This window comes from Momordica charantia (genome assembly GCF_013281855.1).
Source record: "Momordica charantia cultivar OHB3-1 chromosome 10 unlocalized genomic scaffold, Mcharantia_2.0 BLBB01000010.1, whole genome shotgun sequence".
NCBI lineage: Eukaryota > Viridiplantae > Streptophyta > Magnoliopsida > Cucurbitales > Cucurbitaceae > Momordica > Momordica charantia.
The window spans coordinates 4733643-4754232 of NW_028275158.1; the positions used below are offsets into that span (position 1 = coordinate 4733643).

The 20590-nt window shown below is 31.2% G+C and overlaps 2 protein-coding genes across 2 annotated transcripts; one reads left to right on the top strand and one right to left on the bottom strand.

The window, feature by feature from the left end:
* Positions 1 to 11786: 11786 nt before the first annotated feature.
* LOC148208426 (uncharacterized) lies at positions 11787 to 12323 on the bottom strand. Its single transcript, XM_088118260.1, has one exon. The coding sequence runs from the start codon at positions 12249 to 12251 to the stop codon at positions 11850 to 11852; it is 402 nt and encodes a 133-aa protein (XP_087974386.1). The 5' UTR covers positions 12252 to 12323; the 3' UTR covers positions 11787 to 11849.
* A 2870-nt stretch (positions 12324 to 15193) lies between these two features.
* LOC111008320 (UPSTREAM OF FLC protein (DUF966)) lies at positions 15194 to 19505 on the top strand. The gene is made up of 5 exons (XM_088118939.1): positions 15194 to 15667; positions 15729 to 15798; positions 15887 to 16005; positions 17369 to 18131; positions 19100 to 19505. The coding sequence occupies exons 1-5, from the start codon at positions 15505 to 15507 to the stop codon at positions 19239 to 19241; spliced, it is 1257 nt and encodes a 418-aa protein (XP_087975065.1). The 5' UTR covers positions 15194 to 15504; the 3' UTR covers positions 19242 to 19505.
* The last annotated feature ends 1085 nt before the right edge of the window (positions 19506 to 20590 follow it).

The window sequence follows — 20590 nt, forward strand, 5'->3', positions numbered from 1 at the left end:
AAAACGAGTATAGCTAGGTGGTACTTTGTATATATCTCCAATAATTGTGAATTTGAGTCCCCACCCTACATGTTATATTAAAAAAACATTTGATCTTCATTCTTATGCTAAGTTTATCAGAAAATTTGTCATTTTTTCAAATATAGAGACTAATTTAAAAATAATATTAAAGTCTAGAGGTTGAAAATGTAACTACAAAATTTGAACTTTTAACCGTTGAAAAAAATGTTAGTGATGCCAATAACTAAAATCGATTAAGATTTACACTAAATTTTCAATTTTATCTTTTACATATATATTTTCTATCGAACCTACAATAAACATGATTGTGAATTTTTCTAACCTTTCTCTGTATACAATGAAAAAAAAAACTTCGTAACTACTAAGATATATTAATGTTGGCATTTTTTTTATAATTATAACAAGCGGTGATGGATGTTAATATTTTGAAGCATTGAGTTATGTAGTGGCAAAAAATATTATTTATAGACATTGAGTTCGTTAAGTTATGTATGGAAATGAAATTAACAATATAAATATTTATAAATATTCTTTTCAGAAAAAAAATATATATTTATATTTATAAATATTGTTAATAGTCTCGAAAGAAGGGCGGAATTTCGGATAAATATTAGAAAACTAAAAAAGAAATTAGGAGTATATTTAAATCGTAAAGAATTTATTGAAAGTAAAAATATTGAGATAATATTTAATAGATGTTAGACATTCTTAGGCGAGGGAATGAATCTGAAGAATGGTTTGCACGAGCTCGTCGATGAACAAGACTGGGAAACCTAATTTTATTTATTTATCTTACATCACATATTTTTATACGGCTATTAGATTATATAATATTGGTTTTTTTTATATACAATTCATATTATTTAATTATTTAATATTCTCTATGGATCTCAGTCCAAACTCATTGAGGCAAAAAGAAAGTTTTAGATCTCATTTGGATGTTTATTATTATTTTTCTTTTAACTTTCAAGAGATTATTATTATTATTATTATTATTATTATTTTATAAGTTGAGATAAAGATGATGATTGCTCTTTATTATTAGAAGAACAAGGTGCAAGTGCTGGCTGCGTCTGAATCAGCTTACACGCACGTCGATTAATCTCACGGGACAACCACCTAGTCCTATAATTTTCAAGAGATAATTTTACTTCTTGAACTTTAAAAAGATTAATTATTTCTATATGTATCAATATTTTATCGTCAATATTGATGAATGAACATATGAGAATGAATGACATGACTTTAAGTACACATTTAACATGCTTTATCGTTCTTTAAGAAAAAAAATCGAAGTGGACATGTAGATATTGCGTGAAATGAGGTGATTTTGAGTTTTTTTAAAAGAATTATTATATTACTCCCAAACATATAATAGCTTTTAAATTTGATCAATCTTATTTTGACAGGTCCAAAAATACAATTTGAAGAGGGAGGTGTCATCTTCCTCCTACAATTTTTCTTTTCATATTTTGGGCCATGACAATCTCGCTCGAATTAAGGGGACCTACACATATTAGTACAGTATACCAGAGTTCTCTATTGCACCTGCCGTTAACTCCAGTTTATCGATTGTGGTGCCCCTAATTTTTTCCATGGTTCCTTCCTTCATTTGTACCGTCAGTACAAGATCGAAATTAAAAGAGTGTATTGGATGGATGTCCTGAAATGGTATCGCCTCATCAGGAAAAAGAATTAACGCTTGGGAAAAGAAAAAAAAAATTATAGATGAACATTTATATTGCTCATTGTATTGCAGGGAAAACGAGAGTTATAATAGAGTTGTGAATTAAGGCTTTAATTTTAAAAGTCAACGATAAGATATTACAATTCGTTTCTTGTAGTGTAAATAGAAGATATCCTAATAGATTAGCTCCATTAATGTGAACCTTTTTCTACGACTTTGGATTATTTATGCAGCTGGCACAAAGTAGACATTCCTATGGTTAGGGAGAAATTAATGGTCCCAAAGAAAACGATCTTAATTATCGAGAATTGGACATAAATTATTGGTTGAAATATGATTTCAAAATAAATTCAAATTGGGTAAGAGACAAAATTGGGGAATGTAAACAACCACCTTTTTACCTATTTTAATAGATTGATGCCTTAATCCATTGAATTATGTTTAGATAATCATAAATATTAATCATATTAAAGTTTACCATCCTTTTTAAAAGGCGAAAGGAGGATTTCTCTGAATTAAAGGAAGAGAGGTTGGATGAATAATATATTTGAGATTGTATTAGCTAGAATCAACAGTGATTATATCTAATATTTTTCCGCTAGCCATTAAAACTAATATTTTAATTTTTTTGGAATAATGGGGATATCTTAATATTTTCCTTTGTTTATCTAAAAATAAGGGTGGTAAATGGATGTCGTGTAAAAATTGGTTTTCAGATGTTATGGAGAACAAAAACGACCCGAAACGGGACAAGGAGTTGAAGTCTGAGATCATTGATTGGGGGAGACCGGCCCAAAGAACGACCTAATGCCGGGGCAAATAGCGAGGAAAGCGACTGGCGGAGAACTAATCGGGCCGAGAGGGCTCGGTCCCGACCCGATGCTCGGCCCCGACCCAGTGCTCGATCTCGACCCGGTGCTCGGCCCCGACCCGGGCCTCGGTCCAGACCCGGGGCTCGGCCCACGGCCCAGCCAACGATCCCCAATCTTCAATCGACGATTCCACCCAGGCCCTGCAACGGTGAATTAGGGTTAGCTATGGAAAGTTCTGGAACAACTCCACGCTATAAGTAGCGATCCGACCTTAGAGGTAAGGGGGTGCGAAGAAGTGACTACATTTACCTTGTTCTCTTACTAACTTAAGCATCGGAGCCCGTGTGACTAGAGTCACACCGGTTTAGCTCGATTTGGTTTTGCAGGTACTAGTCCCGGCAACAAGTTTGGTGGGTGCGAGGAGGAGAACCGGAGGACCGAAATCCACGCATCAACATCAGAGATTATTTGTCATTAGAAAAATTTGTAGTATAAACCGAGGAAGAGCATGAAGTAAGGAAGTATTTAGAAAATTTATCCACAAACTAGTTAGCCATTGAATAAAATAAGAAAGAATAATGCGCCAAAATTTTTTATGGGACAAGTATAAAAAGTTCATTTTAGACTATTTTATACTGACCAATGTTGTCAATGCAAATCGAAATTATTGAGGGGTGAATTTAGAACGTCATATGATCTTAGGAGAAGGGAGAAACACGTGAAGATTGCGAACCTAATAAAAGGAGAATGTCGAGCGTACCGTCGTACGAGATATAATTACAAAGCCTGTCACTTAAAACCTGCGGCGCGCCTGACAACATGTCAATCCGCTGTCCTTAGTAGCAACACACGACTCTTAAAAATCAGGGGAATGCAGAATGTCGAGGGTCTCCATATTTCCTAGATGGACTCTCCCTCCCGATTCTCTTCCTTTCTCTTTCTAAATATAAAAGCAACAGTTGAACCTGAATAAAGGTTTGCAAAACTCATACACAAATTCCTTTCTCTCTCCACAAACTGATATTCTTATAATTATATTACATGTTTCATACATTTTTACTCTCATCTAAACATCAGATACATTCGGGAGCACCATATCGATACTAGGTTTATGTGCGCATGTCAAGCTTGAGCAACATGGATTAAGAAATGAAAGCCTACGTGACACCTATTCAGCACTGGATCAGAAATCAGCATCAACGAAAATCAATGAGAAATTAGTCTAATTAATTTGCTACATCAACATTTAATTAACAATTAATGGAAACTTATTAAAATTAGAATAAAAACTTAAGGGGTTTTAAAGATTAAATTAACTTATAATCTAATATATTAAAAAACAATGGAATAGATATCACCAAAAAGAGAGAGAGAGAGAGAGAAAAAAGGAATAAATGAATGAAACCAGAAGAAAGCGCTCTGGCATGCATGCAGGTAAGCGTCACAACTCACAATAACAATGTCGTTTTCGTGTTCTTTAGAATTATTTTTTCCAAAAACCAAATCGATCAATAAATAATATACAAAATGAAATGCAATTAAATAATACATTATGGTTGGGTATATTTTAATTATTTTATCATATTTGAGAGTGGGTAATTATGACCTGTTTGGTTGACAGCATATTTTAACAACTTAAAATTTAAATTTTGAGGAGTCAGCCACCAAACGCTGCGTTACATTACACATTCTCCATTTTGTATATTTATAAAAAGAAAAAGGAAAAGGTTATTATTCTTATTGGTCGGCAAATAATAAAAAACAATTGGGTAGTTGTTGACGAGAATATACAATAATTGGAAAAGAGAAAAAAAAAAGGATGGAAATGAACCATTCATATTGGACATTGCCACGTGGAAGATTTGACTTGGTAATGCCTCTAATGATTTGGGAAGTGAATAACAAGGATCTCAGCTTTCAAGTTTATTCTATTTTTAAATAATATTCAATTATACCTGCATGTCAATATTAAGTCGATTAGTTGTAATTTTTAGCTCTGATACTATATTAATATTCATGAGATTCCATCTTGACAATAAGAAGAGTAACTCATGACTATTATAAATTTACGTAAGATCTCTTTTCTTTTTAATGTGAGATCATCAACACGTAACAATTTAAAGATTAATTATAAATATAATATTGTATAAACAGCATTAAGTGATCTTAATTATGGATCATAAACTTCAAATTCATAAATCCACGTCATTGAGTATACGCCAACCTACTAATTCTAAAAAATTAACCGCCTAGAGTTAACGTTATTTAGTAAAAGTTATGTTACCAATATACTATGTCTTCATAAAAAAAAATAATAATAATAGGATCGCACTCTCAGATTGTGTTTGCATAGTGTTGAGAATTATTCTAAAGAATAATATTTACCTCCTCATTTTTCTTGTCGCCATCACTAAAAGCTATTTATTGAAGAAAAAAACTATATTCCCTCTCTTCTTTCTACTTGTTAAAAAGACATTAAACGGAGTGGTATAGTTATCAATCTATATTTTAGATCTAGGCAATTCTATTTTCTACCTATGAATTTGATTTTATATTTTGTGCAAATTGAACTTTCTAGGTTGATTGTGTCATTGAGCCATAAAACATGTTATTGTGGAATTAATGACCACGAGTTAGGACCTAATAATAGGTTTTTGTAAAATTTCTTTAATAAAAACCATAAGAATCCTAGATCAAGAGTGACGACGACAAAAGTGATGAAAATAATAATTCCCCTCTTATTAATTGAAGAAAATCTTTTGAAGATAAGTCAACTTTGTACAATTTTATCTATCAAATGATAGGACATATATATGTCTATATATATATAGAAAAGGAATATCAATTGAGCCTTTTTTTCAACATAAATGACTTTTTAAACTTTGGGTCTTTTCACATTAATTATTAAATATAGTAGATAATTGCAAACTACACTCCAATGTTTTGAGTTCAATCCATAGTCCACTCTGTATTTTTTTTTTTTTTTTAAATTCACAATCTTGGATCTTCTAGGGTAGAAGTTAAAATTTTCGACCTTTCGATCAATAATATATATTTTAACGAATTGAATTATACTAAAGTTAATTGTAAGAATAATTTGAAACCATTATAAAAGGTATAAATTATACTCATTTATTATATTGTAGTGGTTTGACAAAATAAGTTTACGTGATACTTAGAGAATAAGTTACATTTACTAATTCTTAAATTTCTGTCACACATATATGAAATTAACTATAAGCTAAATTTATTTAATAAGGAAAAAAATACTAAAGAGGAAGTAACACCAAAAAAAAGAGCCCATACAGAGGGAAAAGACATTTATATTTTTCCACGAGTAGAGAGAATCATTTTTTTTTTTTTGTTGACATTGGCCAATGGGCATTAAAAGGATCTACTTTAATTTAGTTAATAATGCTTCTGCAGTCATTAAAGCTAATTATTATCTTAGGTTGACTTTTAATAAAGCTAAGAATAACATTTTTCTTTTCCTCACACCACTCATCCCCATTAAGATTCTTCCAAACAAAGTTCATCTTCTTCTAATGTGAATGAAGGTAGTCATGGGATTCTTTTCTTATTATACTGATTGACGGGTTAAATTTGCCACTACAACTTCTAATTTTGTAAAGCTAAACTCTAAATTTTAATGAGTAATACGTCTATTTTTTATTTTTTAGTTTATGGTTAGTTATAAGCAATATTATTACGGTTGGACAAGGATAAATTACTTTTTTTTTCGGACGTATAGGTCATATAATATTACTAAATTAGAGTATCTTTTTTTTTCCACCACTCGATTTTGAGTCTAAGCTAGGGTATTTTTATTGTTGGGTTTGAGTATCCATGTGGCTTAGTTGTTGGAGTGTTTTTTTAGTAATTCATTAATTAATTTGTAAGATATTTTTAAATTTAGTTTCAAATAAGTATTAATCTCAAATACTTGTTTAAGTTTAGGATTTAATTCGATAAAATAAAAAGTTAGAAATTTAAATCCACTAATTAAGTAGGGAATTTTTTCTTGATTCCACTTGAAATAAACAAATTCTTGCAAAAATTTAGTAACAGAACATTAATTATAAGAGCCAAAAACATAATCAATGTAGATATAAGGAATTTATTAGTAGTTAATGAATTTAAAATCAAGTAATTCAGAGAGAGAAAAGAAATGGGTATTGCTTTATGGTGTTTAGATCTTAAAAAAAATAATAATAATAAATAGAAGGTCCATGAGGTTTGTCAATTTATGGAGGTGTCATTTTCTTCCACTTTATTAGGTGGAAGCTTTTTCTCTACTCTCCAAATTTGTATCCTTTGTGTGGGACATCTTAAATCATCACCACCCTCCTAATTAATTTCATTCTCTTCTCAATTTTCACATACCAACCCCAATAATAATATTCCCTTCTATGTTATTGGAAAAAATAATATTCAAATTCTTTTTTCATCTTAAACTCCCTAATCTTTCCATTTTTAATAGTTTTGTTTTACTTTTTTTTTTATTTTAAAAAATGTCAATTTGTTAATCATTTAACAAACAAAATTTTGTTCCATTTTTTGACACCTAACACTTTGATCTAATTACATGTGACTTTGTGCTTGGTTTCTATTAAGTTACCTAATGAAAATTGGTTGGTAAGGAGTGAAATGAGTATTGTCAAAATTTTATGAACTAAATATTTAAAATTACTTTATGAGAACACTCAAAGTTCAAAATACTAAAATATTATTTGGACCCAATTAAATTGATCTAAATGCTATATTCATTTCAATCATAAAACTTTATGAGTCCATTTTTTTAAAAAAAAATTGTATTACCGATGATGTACTCAACTCTACCGCCAGTGGCCTAGACAACTCTGATAAGAACAAACATGCATCTCCTAAACACACATGACAATAACACCTAAAATACACACAAAGAATCGCTCAAGATGAAGAAGAATAAACTTACCTTGAAGGCCGAGATTTTAGATGGGGAGAACTTGTTCTAGATCCAAAATATAACGCTCCACAAGTTTGAAGACCAATCTAAACTTGCATGTTTCAAAAAGATTTGTGCAACTAGCTCACTTGACACCAAATATCTAGAGCAAAGAAGAAAAAGCTTAAAATGCTAATTTTCAATCATCCATATTTCAACCTAAGAAGAGGCCTATATATAGGCATCTTAATTTTCTCCAAAAATAAAAGAAAAAAAGAGACTTTAATCAACTAAACTTAATAGAAGCAGAGATACTCTAACTATTGAGTTATACTCATATTCGTATGAATTAATGTAGAAATATTTTCAAACAATAATTTTTTAAAGGTAAAGGTAAAGATAGAGAGATTTGTAATATTAAAGGAATTGTTTTTTTAAGCTTAAAAGGTGGAAGAACTTCCATTATGTTAACCATGATGACAAATTAAAGAAAACAAGAAAGGAGTGATTTCAGTAAAACATATCCAAATAGTCCAAAAATTATTATGGTATGATTGCCCATCAATAATTTGAGATTTCTTGAAGATTTGAATAATTGACATTTTTATTTGACAAAACTCAGCATTATTTCGTGTAGAAGAGACATGTTTTGTTTTCATGTCTATTTTGTTGGCATTATTATTCAATCCCATTTTCTAAAACAAACTCAAACATGGATTTAGCTAAAGCTACAACTCTCATTACAACTTCCTTATTCTTTACTTTACTTGTTAAATATAGGTATATAAATATAAAGTCCATGTATTTCTTTTTTTCTATTTTTAAAATTTAATTAGCGATTAAAATAAATTAATTTGATATTTAAAATTCTATGTAGGATGATAGAAATTACCTTATTAAGGTATAGAATTAAGAAATAACAAATCCAACTATAAAAGTAGAAAAATAGCTAAACTGTGGAGTTTAGAAATAGAAAAATAAAAATGGATTATCAAATGAGCCATTCAAATATCGTTAATATAATTGATTGGTTGGTATATTGACTTTAAAAAACCAACTTTTTTTTTTACAAAAAAAAAAAAAAAAAAAACTAACTTTAAATCATCTTAACTTACCATATTTAAAAAATCCAATAAAGAAAAAAAGTTACCCACCGGCCACCACAAATTTCTCAAACTTTTAAATTGATTAATGTTTACCTACTCACATTCTCATTTATCTTTATTGCCCCAACTTTCAATGATTTTCTTCTATTCTCTCTGACTTTGAAATATTATAACTTTACCGCTTTAAATCATATAAAAAACTAGAGTAACTGAAATTCATTTTTATCAATCATTTAACAAAAGTCTAAATTCATTTTGAAACTCAATCGATACTTTCATTATTACATGTGACTTCAAACGTCAATTGTCCACGATAAATCAAGATGAATTTAGATTGACAAACACCTAAATATTTTCCAAAAACTTAATAGAGAATGGGTAAACAAGGGATAAGAAAGCTGAAGTTGAAGTCGAAGATGAAGATTTGGCCACGTGTGGCGAAATGATTGCAAAAGAGAAAAGAAAAGGGGGGAGAGTTGAAGTTTGGAAAAGAAAAGAGAGAGAGGAAAAAGGCAAAGAGATGCCAAAATGAAAGGATCCGATGGGCCTCCAAAAGGGAAAGTTGGAAGTGGGAAGAGGAAGCCTTCTCATTGTTTTTATCCAATTTGAGGGTCAAAAAATATTATGAATTTTGAACCACAACACCAAAAAGAAAGAAGAGAAGAGGGCCTTCCCTAATGATGATGATGTTGAAAGTACAAAACTTCTACCCTTGGAACTTTGCCTTTGGGCTCCATTCTATTCTATAGCCTTTCTAAATTACTTACGAACCATTGCTTGGGCAAAGATTTGTTTGTTTGAGCGATTCTTACCATCAGGTTGGCGATGATAAAAAAAAAAAGGGTCGAAAAGAGAATTGTCTTAATTAATAAGAGTTATGATTAAAATGAAACCTAATTTCTATGAGAATTTGAGATGAATTTAGACTCTGTAAGAATAGTTCTATATTTTATGGGTAAAGAAAAATTGAGTTCATATGGATAAAGATGAAGATCTTATAAGTTTAAGCCAATCTGAATATGTAAAAAGATATCCATTAGTAAAACAGGGATATCTTGTGATAGGAGCTACATTGGAGGAGGAGGAGATATTAATCTTGGCGAGGCTTAGAAGCCAAATAAAATCTAAGGTTCTGCATTTTTAATTGATTGGAAGATCCCATGCCTACATTAAAATTTATTCTTTTAGATTCTTAAACCAAATTTTATTAAAACTTATTGGTTTGATATCTTCGGTTAAATTATATTTGAAAAGTTTTTGGATAATTGTTGTTTGAAAAAGTTGTCTTTTATTTCTTAAGATTTTCTTTAATTAGCTTTTAACTTTCTAATATTGTGATCAGTTAGAAACTAGTTATTTTTAGAATATTTATATAACATATAAAATTAAAAATTTTATTTTTAGGAAACAGTTTAGAAAGGTATATATAGGTTGGGCCTTCCAGGCTAGCCCAATTGACTACCCCAATATGCTTATGATTGGTAAATTCAAATTGAAAAAGGGATGAGAATATATAATTCAATACATAAAACGATTTAGAACATATTGATCATTAATTTTAAATCGAGCCTGAATTTAGTCTAGACCAGGAACATCCGTTTTTTCGTATGGATGGGGTTTTTGGGAGACCCACTCGAAACGAGGTGGGAAATTCCCATTTAGATTTTCTGGATAGAGATGGGGAAGTTTTTTCCTCGTTATCTAAACAGGGATTGGGAACACGTTCTCCATATATACATATATACATATATGTTAAACACGTTTCCCATTCTCCACTCTACCACACTTTTTTTAATATATATACATATACACGTTAAAAAAAATCTATGATTCTATATATATATATATGAAAGGATTAAACATGTACATAAAGTTTTATCCTAGAAAATTAAACCATTAGTAAGAATTTTTGTTTAAAGAATTACTTAATTGAGAAATAGTTTTTAAAAATTAAAAAAAAAAGGGAAAATTTTTCATTCTCGTCCCACCCCATGAACATCCCTGGTCTAAGCAGGACTCGAGCTAACTTTTAAGACGGTGAGCCATTTGATGAGAGCCAAAGATGATACCTACAAAGCACGACGAACACTGGGTTACCTTTAAAAGAGAATAGTTTTCCAATATTATAGAAGAGATAGGTATAGAAATTGTTAATTGTGAACTCTACTCTCGAGGATGATCATAATTGAAACTTGAACTTGACCACCAAGCCATACAAAGTTCCCCAACTTGCGAAAAGAAGAAAGTTCAATTTACCATCCAACTAAAAAATTGCTCAAACAGACCACACGTCCTGCAAAGTTTACTTTTTCTTTTTCTTTTTCCAATTTAATTTTACCAAATTTAATTTCGATTTGAATAATTTATGGCGTGTTTGGTATGACATCTAAGATTATGTTTCTTATTTTTTAATTTATTGAATCAAATGAATTCAATATTTTCTTTTCATTTTAAATTTTCCGTGTTTTCAGATTTTAAATTTAAAACTTTAAAATGTTGACTAATCACATTAAAAAAAATAAACTAGTTTCATTTTTGTTGAAATTAAAACCATAAACATAATATAATATAAATTATATAATATTATAAAATAATTATTATACAAAATCAGTAACATATTCTTTAATAAGCTAATTAATAATATTTTAGATTCAACTAAATATTTAGTGGTAAACTACCACTAATTTACAAATGTATTACTAAATACTGACCAATATTTTAAATTTAATTTCAATTTCAATCCGTTGCTAAACAGATAGTCGTAAAGATAAAAAAAAGTAAAATCAAAATCTATTTTTATAACATATAGGATAGAGGATCAAAGCCAAAAAAGTAAAATGTAAAATGAAAGTTTCGTTATATAAGTCTTTAACTTGTCTAATAAATTAATATTAGAAAACAAAAAAGAATTTAAAATAAATAAAAGCTGTTAGCCACAACTCCCTGTTTTGAGTCTTCGATTCCTTCAAAACCCTAAAAGAATAATAAATAAATAAATAAAAAAGAAACAAAATTTGGTGGGGAAATGCATTAATAAATATTGACTCCTTCGCATAGCCTTGTTGAACTGCCAAAACCCCGATTGCGATTGATTGAGAATTCCGTTGAATTTTCCAGTTTTGTTACCTCCAAACAAACTCTTTCAATTCAACCCAAAATTTCAAACAAAAATCTGTAAATCTCAAATTGAATCAAGCATATGAAGCAATCAGAAGATCAACGAACACAAAAGAGAAAAAAAAAAAAAAAGATCTAATAATTCATTGATCTTCATAAATACTTTTACAGAATCACTCAATTCATCCCACAATTTCCCTCGAAACTTTGGGTTGCGAATGAAAATACAGGGCCTTGGGCCGGAGCAGCAACTTGGACCAGAACCCAGCCTTCTTCTTCCCTCCGCCGCCGGCCTCCACCCCAATCGAGCCGCTCTTCTTCAGCTTCTCGGCCGCCGGGCCCGTGACCAGCTCGGAGGCGTTCCTCCGGTGGCGGCGCTGCCGTGGGGACTCGCCGGAGAAGAAGAATTCGGAGGAAGAGGAGAAGCTGTGAATTGAGGAGGAAACAGAACCGGAAGTCGTGGAAGAAGATTGGTGGAATTGGAATTGGAGAAGTCTTTCCCGGAGACATGAGGGGCAAATTCCGGGTAAAAGATTGTGATTTGGGTGCCGCTTGCATTCTTTCGCCGATTCGAATTTTCCCATTGTTCTTCAATTTCTCTCTCTCTCTCTGAGTTGTGAACTTTTTTTTTTCCCTTTGGGGACGAGAATTGGTGGGTGGGATATAAAAAGAGGGAGAAAACAGAGACAGAGTGTCGTGTGAATAGGTTAAATATATAATTTTTTTTCTTAAATGTCGGTCTTGTTTTTTAATTTTATCTTTACCTCATTAAATGTTAAATTAAGTGGCGTTTTGACTTTAGAATACTTCCTCTTTTTTTGGGTTTAATTATCATTTTAATCTCTAATGTCCGGTTTAATCTTTTTAAAACGTTCGTGGACTGGTTAAAATGGTTATTGATTCAGTTGCCTCTTTCTATCACATCCTCATACAACATGTCAAGTAAAAATAAAAATATCAAATGATTAAATTCAAACCACAAAATTATTAAGGGGAAATCATTATTTCTCAAAAAAAAAAAAAAAAACCATTATATATATATATAGATATCTAACCATTTACATACCCTTCATATATGTTATAAATCTCTTACTCATAACAATATATTTGATTAGTACCACAATGCATAATTACCATTCATATATAAAAAACCAACTTTAGAAACGAAAAAAAAACATAATATCGTTTTACTGAGACATTCATCCACTAGTTAAAAGAATTGTACTAAATAAAATGACGATATACTATTAGATAACTTTCACGTGATATTTTAAAATGTAGATTGACATAAATTAAAAGGAAAAAAACTATATATTTAACAAAAATAAAATTTTTACTAAGGTCGGTTTGGATGGGCCATATGCGTAGGGGAAAGGCCGTGTGATTTACGAAGTGTGGGTGATTCGAAGCATCCCACAATTATAGTTCCCAAGTTTGGATATGCACGTATCAAAAAAGTCAAATTTTTTGGTTTGAACTTTGAAGATGAGAAAATTAAATAAATTATTTAATATTTCAAGGTTGTCGAAAGAAATTTATTAAATGAATTTTACACGTGTGAAAGAGGGAGCGAGAGAGAAAAAAAACATGAATTTTGGAGGATATTGAGAAAACAGCGTAGTTCGAGGAGGTGCGCACGTGGGGAGAACTAGAAGGGCTAAAATCGAGCCACGTAGGAAAAACGACGTCGGCGCAGCGCATTGGTTTGAAAAAACCGCGGCTTTCGAGGAAGGCGAGGGACAAAGGCATTGTTGTAACACGTGGGGTTCCTTGACTCGTGCAAAATTTTATTTTTAAGATGGGAATAAAATAAGATTGATTTATTATGATTTATGACTATGGTCTATATCAAAATTTGTATAGTTTCTAATTCGATTCTTAAATATTTGATCGTGACTGAGGAAACTAAGATTTAAATTAAATTACGTTTTGACGTTAACTATAATGTATGTTATTATATAGACCGTAATTTTTAGTTATGAGTTCAAAAATTATTAGAGGAGATTGCCACAATGTAGCTGACAATTTTACACTGTTGAATTTATGAGAGAGAAAATATAAAAATATTTTGAATTTATATAAAGGGATTATTAGGTGCATAGAAATTTCAGAATCAACTCCGAGTAATTATTAGAAGGCAACTATATCGTGACAACCTCATTCAATAAATTTTTCTTATAATGATATTTTATTACTTGAGCTATTTTTTCTTCTCATGATCCTAAATTTTGTAGGTAACTATTTAACAATTTTGGTTGAAGAATCTTTGTAATCATGTAAGAATAATTTGATCTATCAGTTTAGTTCATATCATATAAAAAAGCTATGGAAATAATAGTATCTAAAAGAACATAAAAGTATATAAAAGAAAAGTCAGAATTTCTAACTTAAGATGAGGTCAATGTTCAACCATTTTTTTAATCTTGCCTAATTAACTAGAGTTAGACGTATTTACATATTGAGTAATTGAGTTAGGTTTAAAATATGTCTAAACCTATTTCTAGTTCTAGTTCTAGTAATTATGAACACCCTTATCATATTTGGATGAAGACCTAATAAGTGTAGATGAACATTTTCTATTTGTTAAATGGGCCTTATGGCCCATATGAAAGAGCTATCGTTTTGAATCTCCATCAATTGCTTTTTTCTTTTTCAAAGAAAAATAATAATAATAAAGACATGTAAAAAATTTAAAGTAAAATTACAATATTTTAGGTCTAAAATGGACAATATTGATCGATTATCTTTAACGTGATATGAAATTTAGGAAAAAAAGAGTAAAACTTTATCTGATGTATCAACTTTCACCATAAACTTCCAATTTCATCGAATTGAATTTTAGATGAGATAAGTGCGAAAACTTTCTTTCTTCCCTCGTTTCATCGCTAGGAATCGAAACTTTGCACATAAATTAACCCGGATGACTACCAAAATGGACCATTGACCATTGATTTGAAAAGATTTTGTCGTGTATTGTACAATCAAAATCCAGCACAATTTGTAAGTTTCAAAAAAGAGGAAAAGATCATCCTTTTATTATTTAGAAAACAAATGAAAGTACAGTAAATTTTCGTACAGTTCTAATGTGATAAGATGAATATTTGTTCACAGCTTTTTTTTTTAAAGGTATATTAATGTGTCATCTAATGGCATATTTATCAATATCATGCCAACGCGAACATAGTGTAGTAGTTAAGACATTTTACCATTTTTTGAGATCAGAGATTTAAATATTTATTTTTGTATTTGTTGTACTAAAAAAACAAAATTTTAAGTGCCATAATGCTATGACCCAGCATCATGACACCCAATAAACCCTAATTTAGTGATTTAACTCAATTAACAAAATTGAAAACAACTCATTACCACATAGAAAGTAAAACCCAGATCATACTAATTAAAGAAAGTGAAAACTATGGTGCAGAAACCAAATTCATAATTAGAGAAGATCGAGGAGTATTGAATTTTGAGGCTTTTAAGAAACACATAAACTGAGAAGAGAGAGAAGATTGGCCATAAATTGCAATGTAGACTTTAAAAAAAGCTGACCCATGGGAATAGCAATAGCATTAGCAGAGCAGAGAAACAGAAAAAGCAGTAAAATTTGTAGAAGGCAAGCAAAATGCAAAAGCAGTAATTTTCTTTAGAAAAAATTAGCCCTGATCGATTCTTAGGGATCCGAGCTCCTCCTTCCCCTGTTTCCAAAAGTCAAAATTTTCTTTCTTTCCCATTACTCACAGGTTCTTAAAATGCTCCCTAAATCAAATCAAATCAAATATCTGTAGCTCTCATAAATGATAAAATTAAAGCCCATTTCCATTTCCATTTCCATTTTCCATGGCTGAGAAGAAGAAGACGAAGAAGGAAGAAGAAGAAGAAGGTGAAAGCATGGCCATGAAAAAGATGCAAGTTTTCTACTACCTCTCGAGAAATGGGCAACTGGAGCAGCCCCATTTTGTTGAGCTCAATCTCCCCGCCAACCGCCCTCTTCGCCTCAGAGGTAATTTCAGAACGACACCTTCTCTGTTGTCGTTTCGCTGATTCTGGTATTGTGACGACAGATGTGATGGATCGGCTGGCGGTTCTGAGAGGGAAGGCCATGCCCGCTCTCTATTCCTGGTCCTGCAAGAGGTAAATCAATTTGTTTTGTATTGTTTTGTTTTGCTCTGTTTTTTTGGGGTTGCGACATGTCGGTGTTTTTGGTCTTGATTTGAATTAGGAGCTACAAATGCGGATATGTGTGGAACGACTTGTCGGAAAACGACGTTGTGTATCCCGCTGATGCTGTGGGGGCTGAGTATGTTCTCAAGGGCTCTCAACTCCTTCACCACTCTTCTGGTGACTCACTTTCTTTCAACTTTTCCATTTCTCTTTTTCCAATTTTAAATACTTGTTAATTTTTTTTTATTTTTTTTAATAATTACATTTAGCACAAACTTCACCTTCAATATTAGTCAAAAGCCACGTGTTCACATCTTGAAAATTAGTATATCTTCATTAAAATTTTAAATAATACAAAAATCGAAACATAATTGAATTGTGGAAACAAGCACTTAGATTGGTTTTAAATTAAATATTTAATTAATTTTCTTTCAAAAGTTCTTAAAAAATGAGCCATTCACTTAGAAGGCATACAAAACTCATGGTAAATGTTTTAGATTTCTTGTTAAGTGATAATCATAATAATTTAGTGGCAAGGATTATAATATTTGCTCATAATTATAGAATCAAAATATAATATTTAAAAGTTTAGCAATTTCAATATAGAAAAAGAAATTAAAATAAATAAAATACTTAGGTTCTACTCTATGTTGACCTCCCTTGAAATTGATTTTTCATTATTTATTATTTATTATTTTTCTTTTATTTGTTAAATATTTAATATAGTTTGCACAAGATAGATTCAGACTATTTTCGTTAAAATAAAATAACTACAAAAGATTGTGTTGACAAATATTTGAAAGTCTTCGTGTAAGGTGTAATAGATAAATTTCACATTTCTAGATTTGATTACGATAGCAAGATTAGTCAAACAACAATAGTAAGAACACAAATAAAATTTTGGTTAAATTATTGATTTGGTCCAGATTTGAATTCGATATTTTCAATATTTCAATTTAATCGACTAGGATTTGGTTACATATTACCAATACAAAACATGTCTATTCAATATAAACTATTTTTTACCTTCTTTTTTTCCTTTCTTTCTTTCTTTTTTTTTTTATTTTTTCGAGAGAACTATTTTTTACCTATTCAAGAACTCATCAATCATAAATCTTGACACTTTAGTTAATATAAGAAATAATCACACAAATAAAAAAAAGCATATATTCAACATTGTTACAATTTGAAAGGATGTGTGATTTCCTTTAAAAAAAAAGGACTTGTGAAATTTGACTGACTTATACAAATTAAATGGATTTAGGTGAGTATATTAAGAAAAAAAAACGGGACAAAAATATACTCTTTTAACTAGAAAATTTTTGGAATGGAAATAAACTAAGTGTGAAACAAAACATTTGAAGAGCAAAAAGAGAAAAAAAGAAAGAAAAGAAAACATTTGAAAAAAGAAAGTATTGTAAAAAATTCAACCATAGGTAGAATCAGATTTTAACCATGATTTTATTTTTATTATTATTTGAGTAAAGAACCATGATTTTATTAATCATTGGAAAATAATTTATTTAATTTTCCGGTACAGAAAAGTTGCAGCAAATTCAGGTGAGCAGCAGCAACAGGCCACCGGTTCAGGAATCCCACCTCCCGAGTAAACCCCGGAAGCAGCAACTCGCTCCGAGTCCACTCAGAGGACCCGACGATTCTCAACCCCAAGATTACGAGTTAGAATACGACGAAGTCGAAGAATCGGAATACGAAGACGGAGAGAAAGGCAGCTACACCACCTCCACAACCCCTCACTCCCGCTGCTCCCGCGGCGTCTCCACCGACGAGCTCGAAGACCACGACCCAACTCGCCCTCTAACTCAGAAGCTCACCGAGTCAACTCGCTTCGACTCGGCTCGCCTCTCCTCCGCATCGCCGATCGCAACCGAACATCAACAGACCCGCCGCGAAGACAACGCCGTTTCGAAGCGGTTCACCGACGACGACGAACTCGTAACCGAGTCGGCTCCGAGTCGGAGCTCGGTCCTGCTCCAGTTCATTGCCTGCGGGAGCTCGTCGGTCTCTAAGGGGAAAACCGGACCAGGTCCGATTGAACCGGCTAAGGAGATTGGGAGAAGAACGGAGAGCCTTCGGAAAGGAGTTGCGTGTAAAATTGCTGGAAAACTACATGTCGGAGGAGATGAGGAGATGATAAACTACATGTCGGAGAACCCGAGGTTCGGAAATTTGCAGTCGGAGGAGAAGGAGTACTTCAGTGGCTCGATCGTCGAGTCGATTAGAGAAGATCGACATGTCGCGGAACCGGCGCTGAAGAAATCGAACTCATATAACGAAGAAAAGTAAGTGGCTTCTTTTTTTAATCTAATTTAAAATTTATGAATTAAGGCTTCATTTGATAGTAGTTTCTTTTTACTTTTGGAAATTAAGTTTATTGTATCTACTTGTAACTTATTTCAATGTTTTATTAGTTTAGTTGTTCACTTTTGGAAAGGAAAGAATTGAACTTTTTATAATTTTGGTTGGGATTTTAAAGTATAATTTTTAAAAATAGAAAAGAAAATAAAAATAATATTCAATACACACATGAAACTAGCTAGAAAATTGTTTTTATTTTTCTAAGTGCTGGTAGAAATTGTCACTAAATGTATTCTTGTCGAACCAAAAACAATTATCAAATATATTTGTAATTATTCAAATATAACAAAAATGTTAAAAGACTTTAAAGTTTTAAAATTTATCTTTTGTTTGTCCCTTAAAATTTTCAAAACTAAAAATGTTGTAGGTAAAAATTACGAATTTGACCCAAAAAATTTAAGGGTTTTCTCTAATAAATCTCATTTAACTTAGAAAATGTTTTCTAAGATCTCTCTAACTTCTAATATTGTGTTTTATAGGTACTTGTATTTTCAATTTTGTATTTCTAATAGATTCATGATTTATATAAGACATTATTAAAGTTCTGAGTTTAAGCTATATTTGATAACCATTTCGTTTAAAGTTTTCTGTTTTTAAAAATTAAGCCTATATAAATATTACTTTCGTCTATATGTTCATTTACTATATTGTATAGTTTTTATAAACATTTTCAAAATCTTTTAAGAAAAAGAAAAGTAGTTTTTTAAGGGAAAATCCTATTAATGAAATTGTAAGCAAAATAAAAAATGAAGTATTTATGGAACAGTATTTTTAAGAGTTTATTAGAACTAAGTTGGAAGACTCATTGGACTTTTTTTTTTTTTACTCGGAAAAGAGGTACTTTGAAAATGGAAATGGGGTTATTAGTTATAATTATATGGTAATTATTCAGGAGCAAGAGAGGAGAATTTGGAGATAAGAGAGATGAAGAAGAACAGAGGGCTCAGGAGGAAGACGGTTGTGGGAAAGGGAGGTGCCTCCCTCGCATGATCTCAGCCTCAGCCTCATCATCAAAGCAACCCACCAGGCCTTGACACACCACAAATCATTTTGGCAAATTGTTTTTCATTTTCAACATTATGAATTTTAATTTAGGACTATATATATATATATCAATATATGTTGTTGAAGATATTTTATGAGCAGAATTTTAGGGATATAGTTTGATATGGTTTTGTTTTAGAAATCGAAGATCGGTTGATGTGGCTTTCGATTCATTAAGTGCTTGCTCGAAAATGGAAGACCCTTCATGAATGAAGGTCTTATAGATATTCTAGTGCTCGCTGGAATTTGTAGGGAGTTTGGTAGATAAATATTATTTTAATATAATATCTTTTGACGAATATATGAGTAAGATGTTTCTAAAAATCTAGTATTTTGTGAATTATACGAAGTTAATAAGCAAACAAAGGGGTTGATGAGTATTTGAGTCACGATCTCGAATCTGTCTCTCTGTCAATATACTGCTACAACAGCTTCTGATTTTGTGCACCAACACTCTTCCGCCACTCTATTTACACAAAAGAAAAACTTAATCGAAACAAGGTGTTTGTAAACACCTTTGCCACAACGTTGAGGCGTCTCAATGCTATGAACATTGCAATGCTGAAAAAGACGCCCCACACCTTTTTTTTTTCTTCTGTGATTTCGTGATAGCGTCTAGGTGCTGCCTCCTCAACCAGGATGACAGCTTGTGATCCTTGTCTGACACCCTTTCGACTCCATAATCCCAACAAATTTCAATAAATACATCAAACATAAATTAAATAATAATAGTTAGACCAACTTAGTTTATGTCAATTTCTTGAATCTCATTGGTAATTTGACTTCTAACTTTTAGCGAGGAAGGAGAGATTTTACGGTTATACCCATCCCCATCCCCGCGGCATAGTTTGAGTAATCTCGATCAAAATTTCCATCAGCGTGGTGAAGGTGTGCACCGACCCAACCGTGTGTGCACAAACACGGAATATATCTCTCAAAGCAATCCCAGCCATTGGATATGAGATTACTCATCTCGACCGTTGATTGAAATGGACAAGATCCACAGGTGGCGCGTGGAGTTGTCTGTCTCCCTTGGTTTCAAAGGGATACTAAAAGTCAAACCTGCGACTATTCCTGCATTGGATCTGCTACTTCCAATGCTATTATCTTTTTAGCTCTTTCACATGCACATAAACAAAAAAAATAGAGCTGAATGATTTTTTTATACACAAAAAAATAAAAATAAAAATATATATATATAGAATAAATTCAGACAACGATGTACTCCCCTTCAAACTTTTAAAATTAGAGGGATGGAATATGTGAAAATACATGTCCCTTACACCAATAAACTACTATTGAAACATGGAAGAATTAGAATTGAATCCACTAGAGTTAT